Source organism: Nesoenas mayeri (genome assembly GCF_963082525.1).
Source record: "Nesoenas mayeri genome assembly, chromosome: 1".
Lineage (NCBI taxonomy): Eukaryota > Metazoa > Chordata > Aves > Columbiformes > Columbidae > Nesoenas > Nesoenas mayeri.
In genome coordinates this window covers 83,406,156-83,421,276 of record NC_137541.1, presented here as the reverse complement: position 1 = coordinate 83,421,276, position 15,121 = coordinate 83,406,156, and the positions used below count along the sequence as shown (strand labels likewise).

Below are 15,121 nucleotides of genomic sequence, written 5' to 3'. Positions count from 1 at the left end.
ACAGCAAAAGCGAAGTAGGTCATCAGGTCAGCTAGAATAAACCTATCCTGCCTGCTCTGTTTCAGCAGTCACGTCCCTTGAAACTACATCCTCTCAGCTGGGTAGGAACTGGGCAGTCCCTCAGATCTTTTTTCTTACAATTTTTTTTTTCCTCGAAGACAATTGAGAGCAAGCATGAAGGGGAGAGAAGAAATCATAAAATGTCTTTTGCCTAGTTGTTGAAAACATTTTGTTTCAGTTTCTAAAGAAACATCATGAGGGTAATATAAGAAGTGCATTTTCAAAGGTCACTTAGAACTGGGAATTCTTTTTTTCTTTTTTTTTTTTTTTTTCCTATAATTGTCAGTTCCTTAGCCCAGGCCTTAATTTTGGTTGTTTTTTGCTTGTTTTTTAAAATTTAGTTTAAAAAACCACAGCAGAATACTCCTTTCTGATAAACTCTGTCAATGTGGCACTGAAATATGAGCATGGTCCTGCATGGTTCTTTTGGTGTGCTGACTCAGCCTGCCAAGGACTATTCAATTGATGGCATTCCATTGCTTATGGCAGTCTCTAGGCTGTGTGTTTGACCACTGCTACTTTGTATGAGTAGTGCTTCATCTCCTTCCATACACCAGCTGTAGTCTGATGAATTTCTCATACAACTTTGCAATTCCTAAATGATGGCTCTTGAGATTACCACTTCCTGACCATGAAATGTAGATATCAGAAGTGACCTTGTTTCATAACATGCTTGCACATTGATTCCCACTCCTGACAGCATGCCTAGGCTAGGAGGAGTGGTAGTCCATTAGTAAGTGTTTTCAGGGCAGCTCTCTGCACATAATCCTCAGCTGGACCTGAGAAAAAAGCTAACCAGCTGCTTGCTGCATCACGAGTTATGAGGTGTGAGTCTCAGGGCCATATATCAACAGGACTGTCTTCTGCAGCCAGTCCTTCTCTCCCCTCATGTCATGCTGCTCAAAGAATCTGCAGTGTAAAGGAGCCTAATAAGCTGGGAATGTTTTTCAGCAGAACTGAAAATGTGCTTTATGTAGATGTGTGTATTACTAGCAGCCTACAGTTGCAGTGGAGTTTGAGGTTTTAATAGGAAAGGAGAAGTGAACAATAAGAAATCTCTGTATATTTGTAAAGGGCTCTTATCCCAGCTTATGAAAGATACATGTATTTTTGTCCCCAAAATATACAGCAGTGAATTATTTTTTTTCATACTAAGGAAGACAGCAGCTTGAGTTTTTATTTAATTTTTCCCCATCAAGTGCGGCTCTGTATTGTTTCTGCTTCTTTCTGTAAGGCTTCAGTATATTTGTAGAAAAAATTTGCAAAGCCAGACTTCAATGTCACATTCAAAGGACTTGTCAGGCAGTGAGTCCAGTTCTGATGTTTTCTTGAAGTCAAGAGTCTCAGGGATTCTGTACCTCAAATACCTAGCAGAAGGTCTTTCCCTCCCCTTCCTCTCCTCCTCTCCTCTCCCTCCTCACAACTCCATCCCAACAAACTGATACCAAGAGCATCCATGATCTTGCTCCCTTTTGAGGCATTAACAAACGTACTGTCTCCCTCTTCTTCCCCCACCTTTGCACAAAATAAGAGAAGAGGCCAGCTAGGGTATGCCTCGCAGATCAGCTGGTGCTACAGTGTTCTTCCCTAAGCAACTCTTGATGTACATATTATACAATGGTCTGGGGAATAATGACCTAGTTGACATAGGGTATAAATATTCTCTCCAGCATCCACTTAGCTTAGCCCAGAGTAAACAGGACGTGGACAGGCAGAACAAATTGTTCTTGTTTCTGCTTAAAAAGCTAAATGATAGAAACATAGCTGAATGTTTACAGACTGATTATCTGTGTCTAATTCTCTCTCTTTCCCCTATGCTTTTACCTGTAATGTTAAACAGATATAGAAGTGCAGTAGTTACATGGAAACTCTTGGCTCCACAGAAGTCACAAAGAAAAGAATCTGGTGATAGACGGTATAAGCCAAACAATTATGACTTTGCTTTAGTTATCTAGGTGAATATGTGCTGTTTCCACTGTCTCATTGGTACAGGATGAAACTACTGAGCAGAGCTGAGAGAAGTGTTATGGGTTTTGATTTGCAGGGATGAACATAAACCATTTTCTTTTGGAAATAATGATGCATTTTTCAGTGCAGTCTTATGTTCATATTAAGTATATTTCGAGAGCTCAGTCCAAATCACTGCACTTCAAATTATCTGGAGTGACGCATGGCAAACTTCTGAAATTCTGAGTTATTTTAAGAAAGAGTATATCGCTTTAAGAGTAATGGAGAACATATTAGGATGAAATATCTTTTTTTTTTCCCGTCTCAGTTAGCCTTCAAGACAAGACAAAATGGAAAGGCAACAGGATTTGTAGAACAGTTGGAGGCTAATGTTTGCTCTTACTTAAAGGAGAAAAGAGTAAACTCTGTTCCAGACCGTTTATTCAAGATTATTTTTGTGGGCAATTCAAGTGTTGGAAAGACTTCATTTTTAAGACGATTTTGTGAAGATCGTTTTTTCCCAGGCACAGCTGCTACTGTAGGTAAGTTTAAGAAACATTATTACTATTATTATGTTTATTCCAACAGTACTTAGCAGCTTCTACTGAGATCAGGTCTAGTGTTATAAAACAGAAACATACAGATTTGGTAAAAGTCAATTATCCAAAAGCAGAGCAGGAGATGCAAAGTGAGTTCTCCTAAACTGGGAAGCAGATAATTGATGAAGAGATTTCAGAGTAGGTTCCATACTGAAATCGTGGCAGCACTGAAAGAAATCAGAAAAATCCTACTGATTTCAGCGAAGTGAGAATTTCCTTGCAGATCTCACTGTTCTGAAACTGATATCCTGTTCCCTGAACTGCACTGTACTAACCATCCCACCTCCATACTCCATCTCTATCCCTCTAAGTAATCAGATTGTCTTTTAGAGAGAAAGTAGAATATCTGAGTTATGTTTGAAGATTTAGCATTATATTAAGAACCAAAGAAATATGTCAGACCAATGTTTTCAAAGCGAAACATTTCAAAACCTATGTTGTACTTATGTTGCATGAAGTTGTAAACCAAACTGTCAAAAGTCAGACACAAACAAGGTACAAAAACTCAAGTATAGGTTATTGAAATGCAGCTGAGTTACTGCCAATGTTCATTACATTTAGTCTGTATTTGGGCCTTACTTATTCTGTAGCATATATGAAATAAATTTTTTTTCACAATAAAAGGTATTTAAATTAATAGATATGTCTTGCATTTGTGACAATCTAAGAACATCAGGTGAGCAGTTGCTGTCACACCTTCGGCTTACAGGGTAGGTAAAGACACCTAAGTTTAAATTTCTACTGGTATATTGAGTGTCTAAGTTCACATTAGAGTCAGGGAAGATCTGAGATATTAGCATAGGGATTTAAATTAATTTCGGCACTATAAGATATTTCACCTGGCCTTCAGCTGCTGCTTTAGAAGAAAGCAGGTCTGCTGGGCATCTTTCCAGATTGAAACAGATGTTTTGAATACTAAATGACATCTCAGCACTAGGTGCCTAAGAGCAAACAGCTGAATTCTACCCCACCACCCTCTCCAAATCAATCCAGTCAGAGGAGTCTAGCGACCAATTAATCTGACTCTTGGTGCCTACTTCAGGGTAAGCTTCAGCATTTCCTAGACTCCTAGTTCTTCATTGGCTAGATCTTCATTAACTGCAATGGGAGATTAGACATCTATATGCAATTGTCTACATTTAAGAATCTGGTGTTCTGTGCTATCCCTGTTGCCTTGTAAATGGCTGATCCACTTCTTTAGACTCTGAGGTCTTACACAGTGTGTGCAATTCCTGGAGTTTCCAGAAGAAAAGCACAGGAATGCATGAGACCTTTTAATCTTTTGGCTGGTCATCCAGTGTTCTTGCAAATGCAATAGCAAGAAACTATTTGTCATAGCTTTGATCTAGTCTTCACGTCAATGAGTTTCATAAGTGTGGACTATGGCTGGCAAGATACAGACAGTTCAAAAGTTAAGTGAACAACCTAGAGAAGACTGTTCTCTCATAGCTCAAATTTCTTCCCTTAGATTATAAGCAATGGATATATCCTCCATCCAGATTTCTTAATTGCCCATTGATGCTTCTTCATTAATGCCAGCAATAAAAATCCCGTTGATGTGGAAAATGGCTCCAAAGAAATTTTTGATGACCTGCTGAGGTCCCTTCCAACCTGAATTATTCTATTATTCTGTATCTAGGATACCATACAGTGTGATACAAGAAAATGCAGGTTGTCATTAGGAGTAGGCAGTGACTGATTAATATTTAAGATTCTAATTATCATTATAAATATTCAGAAGGTACTTATATGATCTCAGGTTAGGGAAACTTGGAGAGAATACATTTAAAAAAATTAGATAAATTAATTTTGTCTCACTTGCATTTAGCCAGATAAAAATTAGAGGACTAACCTAACTGTAGTCAGCCCATGTTCTATACTCTGAAGAGAGGAGGAAGTTCTCCATATATTCAGTCCATCTATCTTCAGCATTTATCTTAGGTTCCACTGTCCCCTTAGTGTGGTGCCTTGTATTTTTCCAATAACTGTAGAATGTGCCTATGGAGGATACTCAGACTAAACACTGAAATTTCAGACAGCATGAATTCCAGGCTGACTAGCTTCGACTGCTGTGGACTGGCAAATGGACCCTTGACTCATATACACTGATCTTACAGCTTTTACACAATTCATCTGCTCTGTTAACATTCAATATTTTATTACTCAAAACTTCTGGCACATAAAAGCTCTTGTTGATCTGTGATAGCTAGAGAGTATGGACATAATTTTTAATGTAGTATCTAGTTACCTTTCTGCAATTGTTGCTATTTTCTGGATCAGGTTTTCAAAGATCAAAGAGACAACCTACCTTGTATTTCTGTTACAGGTGTAGATTACAATGTGAAAACCATCACAGTAGATAATACCCAGGTAGCCCTGCAACTATGGGACACAGCTGGCCAGGAACGGTAAGACACATTATTTTGTGGTTTAACCTTGGTAGTCAGCTAAACACCACACTTCACTTACTTCCCCATCCAGTGGGATGGAGGAAAGAATTAGAAGGGTGAAAGCGAGAAAACTAATGTGGCAATAAAGACAGTTTAATAATAATAAACCCCCCATCAAACAAACAAACAAACAAACACAACAATTAAGGGGAAAAGAAACAAACCCAAGAAAAACAAGTAATGCAAAAAAACCCCAGTTGCTTACCACCAACTGATCTATGCCCAGCCCGTCCCTGAGCAACTGCAGCCTCAGCCAACCTCTCTTCTCTCCACAGTTTTATTGCTTAGCACAATGTTGTATGGTGTGGAATATCCATTTGGTCAGTTGAGGTCAGCTGTTGCAAGTGTGTTCCCCTCCCAATTTCTTGTGCACCCCAGCCTGCTCACTGGTCCAGGAAACAGAAAAGGCCTTGAAACTGGTGTGTTACCCACACTGTTCTCATCACAAGTCCAAAACATGGCCCTGTATGGCTAGTATGATGAAATTTAACTCTATCCTAGCCAAAACCAATATACATTCTAAGGTTTGCTTCCTTGAATCATCTGTTTGAAGATTAGTAAGCATGGATCTAATCCTGCCTAATCCTGCCTCTCAGGAGAGGAATGAATTCCTAATAGAGCCAGTGAATTCACAATATAGATCCTTCCCTACCAGTGATTATGTGCTCATTTTGTGCTAAGTGTTCATTGAAAAAACTGCCAATCTGTAGAAGAGATTATTAAAGCTGTTAAAAGTTTTGTACCACACAGTTTCTTTAGGAGGAAGGCTTATTTTAAAATGTATCTAGAATTATTCCTATAGCAGAAAATGCCTTAATAGTTTAAAAAAAAAAAAAAAAGTTGTGTTTTTCTTTGCTTGTTTGTTTGTTTTCCACCAAAACAATACCATTGCAGTTGAAGATCTCACAAGTTTTTGTAAGTTTTCAGTGGTAATTTCCTTTCCAATGTCCTCACCTATTGTGTATTTTTCTGTTACTAAAAGCAAGGGTGATAATGATGATCTACATTTCTACAGGAAACTTGGGAAAAAATTCCCAAACAGAATTCTTGCTAGCTTTTGTTAGAGCACTTTGTGAGGGAGAAATTTCTGCTCGAAACTTAAAACGAAAGAGGATGGGAAAAGGTAAGATATGCAGCTGATTATCCAGACTAACTCAGAATCAGTTAAAGAAAGCAGAGGGCACTTTTCCAAGCACTTTTGAATAATATTTTTTTGGAAATAATTTATTTGCTGTTGCAGTAATTTGTGGTGTTAGTAGTGCCCTCTGTGAATCTTCTACTGAATGAGAAAAATGATCTGATGATTCAGGAAGAATGGGATTGTTTACTGCAATTCATAATAAGCCTCACCTTTCAAACAGGATCTGCAGTGAAGATCAGTATTACAGCTTCTCCCTTGTCTAGTTTGTGGAATTTTAGAATACCTATGTAAACCAAATTAACAGGGATTTAATGCTTATGATTAGTGGAAACTGTATGGCAGCATTTTCCTTTGGGAGTGCAAGGTGGGATTATGATAAAACTTATGTTGTCAGATTGCTACTTCTGTTGAAGAGAGTTATAAACAGGTTCTTTCTTGTAGGTACCAAAGTATTACCAAGCAATTTTTCAGAAAAGCAGATGGTGTCATTGTGATGTATGATATAACAGCAAAAGACACGTTCACAGCTGTTAAGCAGTGGCTGATAAGCATTGAGGTAACATGACATAACTTTATATCTAAACTGTGGTGTCATTATTCTCTACCTTCTTCTGGACAGGGAGTGTTAGCAGAGCAAAGCGCAGAGAGCAGCATGTTTATTGTGTAGTCACAATTACATTTTTGTTAGTGATCTTGGTCTGCACAGTTACCAGTAAAGCTGTTTTTAGAATCTCTATGACTATGAAAAGAATCACAGTTCCAGGGTTTTAAGGACTCAAAATGAGTGGTGGGGAAAGCCCAGCATGGAGTCCTCTGATTTCTTCTAAGGATTATCTAGCTGATGACTCCCATTGTATCACCACTAGCACTGGGAAGTGCTTTGGATCAGTGATGATAGTGTGATGATTACTGAGCATCACTACCAGTTTGACAACCAAGTATGTAGTTCACGGGAAATTGACTGTCTTGTGAACATAAGCCATAAACTTAAAGTTATAGTATCTACATTAGTGCTATAAAACTGTCTCGTGGTAGACAGTTCAGTTTCCTGGAATCATCCTTTGAACCACATTAAAACAAAACCATCACTCATGCCACTGAGTGGCTTCAGTTAATTAAAAATTCTCTTTTTGTTTCTTGGTATATCTCTGTAGCTCATAGGCAACATGTTTAGAGTACAAGCAGCTGAATGTGCTTGTGGCCAAAACAGAAAATAAAAATAATACTGAGGCTGCTACCATAAAGGACTGAGTCACTAGACAGAATGAAGTGTGACTTCCTATTTTCTCACTGTTGCAGAGTATTGCTACTGAAAAAGTAGGGAACAAATTGGTAGGTGAAGATCATTTAGTCTGATTTTATTTGGCATGTGTTCTAGTATAATACACAGCTTTCTGTAATGGCAAATAGGTGGCTTTGCAAATTGGAAATAGGACTTAATAATGCAAATGTTTCCAACCGGGTATAGTTATTCCTCATCTGAGTAGCTCTATTGAAGTAATAGTAGCATGTATTTTGTAAGAACAGGTCCTTATTAAATATATGATCTTAACAAATCAGTGATTGTTATAATTCAGTATGGTAAAAACTAGAGGAGAGTTCCAGCTTTTGATCCAGAAAAGTCAAATATTGTGTCCAAAATCTTTTTCCAAGCTGTCATAGTTCATTCATCATTAGTGACTAGCTTTGTTTGCTACAAACTATTGCTAAGTTGAAGACATATGGCTAAGTCCATTTACTGCTGCAGTATTCAGCTTGCTTTATGAATGTACTCATTGTGATAATTCTAACCATTTTCAGAACTAATTTAGATTCATGCTTTTTCTATGTGTTTTGAGGGGCTATTCTGTGTATCTCTCCACTACTTCATATAATTTATTTGTCATAATTGTACCCAGATGTTCTCATTATTTTCCTGTCCATTTAATTAGAAAAGCAGTGCTATAAACACACAATGTCAGAGAATGTGTAGCATGGTAGTTTTCTCTTTCCCATTTTATTATAGTCTGATGAGCTTCTGTGCTGTTATTAAAAAATGTCAAGTTACTGAGGTCTCTGGCATTAAAAAACACCAAGTTAGTGCAATCTGTAACATTCTCTCTTTTTCATGCCTTTTATGCAACTTTAATTCCTGACATGTTTCTAAGTAAAGCAGCATGTACCTGACTCGTGATGTCTTAAACGTCTTGTTGCAGTGTGACAACTGTTATTTTTTATTATCTTGATCTGTGATTTTTTTAAATACAATGCCTCAGTTGATATTTATTCTTTGTTCTGCAGGAGGCAAACGGGGAAAATGTACCTGTGCTCTTGTTGGGTAATAAAACTGATAATGAAAAGGAACGTGAGGTCCCTATGGGAATGGGGGAACATCTTGCTAAGGTACAAAAATTTGAGGGAACTTCTTAAAAAACTTGAAGGTGACGGTTTTAAAATGGAGTCTGAATGTGTCAAAATTCATAGAAACACAGATTCATTTTAATCAGACAAGTTTTTTAAGGATTAGGAACCTCATCACACTCATCAGTTCAGGTCTCAGTGATGTAAGTGCTGATAATTACAGTATTTAAAAAGCTGTCTAGATTAAAAAAAAGTGAGTGGTGAAAAAATATTTATGAATTTACTCTCCTATCTCTACCTCACCTCTTTTCCTTTGTTCTCTCTTTCTATTTTTTCCATCTCTGCTCTTTTTCTTTCTCCTTTTTCCCTCTTTTCTATGGATTCTTAACAGAGAGGTAATTTGAGGATCTTTTCTCCCTCCTACCTCCTGTAGAACCACAGAAGACCATCTGCTATTCCTATGATAGGAGTAGAAAACATGTTTACTTTTAGTAACTTTCCATCAAGGAAATAAAATAACTAGAGTTAACAGTCTGCATCTACCAGACCACTGGTGATCCATAGGCCATAATTTAAGCATTAAGGGACTGCAAATAGCAGATACTTGTTTATATTCCTGTGTACTATGCCCATCAATTTTTGTTTTAAATCTCTCTAGACAATGCGTATAGTTTGAACACCAATGCCTCCATAATATTCATTTATTCAGAAACAAGTCCTTTCAATATTCCTGAGAAATTAACTAGGTTGGTAGGAATTTACCTAAAATAAACAACATGCTGGATTTCATGTATGTACTTTTTTCTCCTTTGAAAGCTGATTTACAGCTCTGCTTGCTGGTAACCAAAAAAAAAAAGGTTTCAAAATTTGAAGTGCAGCTGAATTGTTCTTGGTATATAGGAAAGACTACTGCTAGGCACCTCTCTATAACTGAAAGAATTAGGGCCAGATCTCTTTTTATGTTATTTTGATTATTCATACAGCCTTTTTCAAGCATACCTCTGTTTTCAGCTTTGTATCCATTATTTTGTTTTTATAGGCAAGCAATATCAGCCTTGAACTTCATCCGTCAAAGGTTCTCCCTTTAGGAAATCTGGTTTGTTTTCTTGTATACATGGAAATGCAGATAGCTGTGAGACCCTAGAAGCTAGGACAGACTCCAGGGTGTAACACTGAATCCTTCTGTGAAAAAACAAATGACACATAAATGCTAAATGGACAGAGTAGGTGTCTTATGTGTCATTTAGCTCTTCAAAAAATTGTACTGGTAAAACAAAGATATATTATTCTAATATATAGGGGCATTCCAGCCCAGCTGTGTTTACTCTTACTTTGCTTCAGGCTCACATCTCACAAGTCAATGTAGTACAAATTCGGTCAGTAACACGTGGGCTACCATTATAATGCACATATCACATAATGGCTTTGAAAATCAGGCAGCATAGTTCATTTTTTAAAGGAAGAATGACAGCCTGAAAGGAATTATTTTGATTTCATTTGGGAAGACTGGTAGTTACAGTATATGTGGGATACCCTAGGAAAGGAGAATTAGGATTTTGGAAGGCATCATAGGAAAAAAAGATTGTGATGAATCTGATCTGTACCTGGATGAATTAAAGAGTAAACATCATAGTGGTAAGGAGAATTTTGCAGCATAGACTTTGCAGGGAGAAATAGCGGACACAAACCAAAATGTTCACATGCAGTTCAAGAATGACCTGATGGGAAACATAAAACTCTCTTGATAGAGATACTGGGAATATAAAGAGAAAAGGAGAGAAAGAAGAAGAGAAGAGAAGAGAAGAGAAGAGAAGAGAAGAGAAGAGAAGAGAAGAGAAGAGAAGAGAAGAGAAGAGAAAGAGAAAAGAAAGAATGAGAGGGAAAGGGAAGGGAAGGGAAGGGAAGGGAAGGGAAGGGAAGGGAAGGGAAGGGAAGGAAAGGAAAGGAAAGGAAAGGAAAGGAAAGGAAAGGAAAGGAAAGGAAAGGAAAGGAAAGGAAAGGAAAGGAAAGGAAAGGAAAGGAAAGGAAAGGAAAGGAAAGGAAAGGAAAGGAAAGGAAAGGAAAGGAAAGGACATTTGACTTTTTTAGCAGAAGATCCAGAAGGAAAACTCCATTTAACAAATTTCTGTTCAGCTTAGCTTAATTCACCGATCAAGAATTCATATGAGCACAACACCACCACAGAGAGTATTCAGATCATGTTGTGACCACTCAGGAAGAGCCAATGTTCCGTTTGAGTGGATTAGTGTAACCACTGCAAACTATTTAAATAAAATGGCTTATGATATATGTGCTGCTCAGGCATTCAAGTAGCATGATTTTATTTCGGCCCTTCACAGACTTCTTGAATGGACTTAAATGGGTCAATAAATCCTTCTCTATCTCTGTTCCTCAATTGTAAAATAATAATGCCTTTGTCTGCTTTGACTTTGAAGTCTAGGTGTGCTTCATGGGATAAGGACTGTTACTATGTGTTCATACACTGCCACCTTTATCAATCTGTCAGTGCCATTGTTACACAAATACTGCTAATGAGGGGGCTATTCTTGTTAGAGTGATAGTACTTTACAGGACAGAAATTGCCCAGCTTCCTCTGGTAATTGTTCATTTTCCTCCCTGTTCTTAAGATGCCTGCTGATTTGTATGTAACTTTTGAATGTGAAGTAGTGGCCAGTGGTCTCCCAGCTTCAATAGCTAATTCCTGGATGGAGAGGGATAGCTTTTCCTGGCTTGTTAAATAAATGTATCTTGCCTTCTGCTACTTTGTCCTCTTTGTGTAGGCTATCAATTAAAGTTTATTCCCTGATTCAAAGGAATGACATTTTGCATTTCCAGGCTGACTCCCCCTCCAGAGAGGGACCTGTTTGCCAGACTGACAGAAACAAGAAATTTATATCAACTGAGTATAAATTGTTATCTTTCACCAATGAGAATTTGCCCTACACATGGAATTTGTTGAAAAATTCATTTCGATTCATGGCAGCAAAATTATGTCATCACTGAGAGTTCTCCTCTAGTGAAATTCTGTTGTATGTGGAAAGATGTAGTAGTATCACTCTCTGCTTGACTGACGTAAAGTAGCTAGATACTGACCACAGTAGGTTTCCAATTAGAGCTCTGATCAGCTGAGCAAAAGAAAGGAGGGTAAATTTTATTTCAAACTTCTGTTTGTGTAGCTAGCAAGAAATTTGAGCCAGTCAGACTTTATCTTTTTTCTAAGTAAAGCAAGAGAATCATAGTGTTACATCCTTATAAATATACAAAACCCTGTAGGAAATTATTACCTTGCAAATATAATAGACCCATGCAAGGATCTCTCAGCAAAACATGTTTTATTAATGATTTTGCAAGACCAGGTGTTCTACCTAAAGGTAGGCACACAGAATAGGGCAAAAAGCCCCTGCTTATATTCCCTGCAAATCCCAGCTGCAAATTCCCTCCCTTGTTCCCCATTGGTTGGATACTGCAGAGTTTACCGCCTACCTGATGCCTGCCTCAGTTTACATGATTCATTCATCTAATTCTAACAACACCCTTCCCCTTATTGATTCATTTAAAGTATGGATTCCTGGCTCTTTGGTCTACCCTTCCCCCTAGATTAACTTCTTAAATACAGTAATCAGTTTGCATTCAGGGATTAGTTTGAAGAGACATTAAGGATTCATAGTCTGATGTCTCTCAGTCCTTCTCCCTCAGCTGGGTTCAGGTGCCAGATCAGTTGTAAAAACAACATTCCTCCTTCAATGGTTCCTTACAACACTGTCAAAAAAATCAATAAAATATCCATCCAACACTAACATTGCCTGATTTCTTCCCTTCTCTGCTTTTCTGTGCTTATGTGACCACCCAGAAATCAGTACAAGTGGTTTAATCCTGATGATCATTAGAAAAAAGCATATAGCCATTGATAGCATATTTAAAACTGACATTTGATAACACTGAAGCATTTTTAGAGCTGCTAAAATAGACTACCATATTTATGAAACTTCTTTTCCTCACTTTTTGTCTTTGAACTTTCATGAAAATGATAAAAATTTCAAAAAGCTGTACAATTTTGGAAGCATAGTATGTTAAAAAAAAAAACAACAAAACCCCCACAACACTACCAAAACACTACCAAACAACAACAACAAAACACCACCACCAACAGAAACCAAAACTGAAGTACTTGGTCATTTTAACGGGAACTTTTGTAAACTGAACTGTGTTTTATGAAGGGTTGTTAAGTAAGTACAAGTGTAGTAATCACAATTAATAGCATACAAATGAAAACATGCAGACATGTGATTGTCATTTCCTAAGATACTGAGTTATTTGTTTGAATTTTGACCTACTCTTATAAATATCAATAAGGCACATAGAAAAGCAGAAAGTGAATAGCAAGTTGTAATTTGGATGGGTAAAAGGACATATAGTAATACCATAGAGGCAATGTAGGTGAGCTTCAATCTAATATCTTGTCAAAGTAGTCAGATGTGGAGAGGATAATCTGTCCCTCTCAAACTCCTCTTGCCATCACAACTGCCAGGTCAGGCTTTTGTGCAGATGATCTCGCATTTAACATGATAAGACTTCAGCTGAAGTGCTGAGAACATCCCCAGGGCTTGACCATTTATTTATCCAAACTGCAAAGCTCCCAGGGCTACGAAACCAAATATTCAGACTGACTGTAAAAGAAGGTTCAAAAAAATTTCAGAAGTACAAAAAATGAAATAGAATAAATTTATTGTTATTTTTTGCTGGGGTTTCTAACTGGTCATTTTCTGGAAAAGGTTGGTCTCATCATCACGGGGAAAGTTCACAAGACTTCAGTACCTTACAAGGCATTATTTACATTTGAGCCTTTGGGAGATCAAGCTCTTAAAGCAAAAGCCACTGTATAGATTAAGTATCTGCTGAGAAATGCATATAGTTGTTTCTTAGAGGCACACTTGCACTTACTTTCTTTTGTTACTCTTTACTGTTGGCTCTATAATTAAATCCTAATTTTTCCCAAGATGATCTATTTCTGTTTCTTTATTTGCACATTTCAATATATCTGTTCTGCTTCTTTAAACCTGGAGTGAGATAATGTGCAAAATCAATTGAAATGATCTATCTGTTTGATTCTAGGATTACAATTTAATCTTCTATGAATGCAGTGCATATTCTGGGTACAATACCAAGAAATCTGTGCTTCACTTAGCTAGGTAAGAAGAAAACACAATCTATGAGTTCTCTACAAGCCTGACTTCCCTGTCACTGGTGATAGAGTAAATTCTGTTCACTCAGTTTGATAAGAACTTAAGGTGATGTAATATTTGTTCCTTTTAAAGCGGTCTGGAGCCTGTTGCTTCAACTGAGCAGGTACTCTGGTTCATAAAGAGTCCTGTGAAAACTAATGAAGCTCTGTATAGACCCAGAAACTCCTGAATTGTTGCTAGGGCAGTTGCGGGCCTAGGATGTTGTGATAGTTCTTGCAGGAATTTCTTGAAGGATTGGAGAAATATGCTTGGAAATGGATGCTGCTGAGTCCTTGAAGTAAGACATTGGATGTGCTGCTTTCTTCCCTCTGCTCATTACAGCTCAAATTCCGCTGTCTGCTTGGGGGCTAGGAAAAGAGAGAGGTGGATTTTTGAAGCTTTATAAAGGCTAGGGGTAAAAACACAGGTAAATCTGTCCCTTCTGAGCTGCTTACAGAAGTGAAAACTCTGGTAATAAATTAGCAGATCTTTAATATTTTTGCTGGAGTTAGTGAAATTTTGTGAATGTGTCAAGTAATTGATAAATGTCTAGGTAGCCAGATGTGGTTTTGTTTTGCTCCAGCCTCAAAAATAACAAATGAAAGTCACAGTTTTGAGTCTCTGTAATATACAATAAATTCTAACAGTCAGCACCAACTACATTTTTCTAACTAAATGAATGAAGACGGCTTTGTGATGGAGCCATCATAGCTGTTCGTTTGTTATTTCACAAAATTCTGTCATTTTCTGTTAATCTCTGGACAATTCAATAGGCTTGAGTAAATGTTTTCTTGTTTTGATGTCTTATGGGTATCATTGACTTTTTTTCCTCAAAAGTATTGTTTCTTTCCCCCAGGATTTTAAAGGAACACGAAGATAAAGTGAAAGAGAAAACCATTGAGCTTCAATCTGATATGAATAAAAAGTCTTGCTGTATCAGGCCATAACATAGTGGGGCATGTTTAGACAGATCATACATTTATACAACACTACATGGCACCATCAGATTTGCTTGATCTTCCAAATATTCTGCTGTGTTCTGAGTGTAGGTGTAAGTGAATCTTAAAATCCTCTGATCTTCACTTTTACAAATATTGTCTTCAGTTAGTTGACAATGTACTTGGGACAGTAACAGTCTTTTATTCTGTTTGACATCTAACACCACTGAATCCTACTTTGTGATCAGGATTGTAGAAGTAGCCACATTGTTAATAATAAGAAATAATTTTATAGGAAGAAAGATACTTGGAATGTGAAGTAAAATCTTACTGATGATGACTTGTCTTCTGAATAGTCCTGTTTATTTCAGTGCTTTTTAGATCCTGATTTTGGCTGACCTTTGATACAGGTTTTAAAAATTGA

The 15,121-nt window shown here is 37.3% G+C and overlaps 1 protein-coding gene across 1 annotated transcript in view; it reads left to right on the top strand.

Annotated features, from left to right (window-relative positions):
- The window catches only part of CRACR2A (calcium release activated channel regulator 2A), a gene marked incomplete at both ends in the record, with an annotated part of 50,704 nt that extends 35,998 nt beyond the window's left edge, over positions 1-14,706 (top strand). Inside the window, 6 exons of the mRNA XM_080363419.1 lie at positions 2,336-2,549; positions 4,933-5,014; positions 6,639-6,753; positions 8,478-8,579; positions 13,650-13,726; positions 14,616-14,706. Of these exons, the coding sequence (XP_080219545.1) occupies positions 2,336-2,549; positions 4,933-5,014; positions 6,639-6,753; positions 8,478-8,579; positions 13,650-13,726; positions 14,616-14,706 (681 nt within the window). The remainder of the gene's footprint in view (positions 1-2,335; positions 2,550-4,932; positions 5,015-6,638; positions 6,754-8,477; positions 8,580-13,649; positions 13,727-14,615) is intronic.
- Positions 14,707-15,121: the final 415 nt, after the last annotated feature.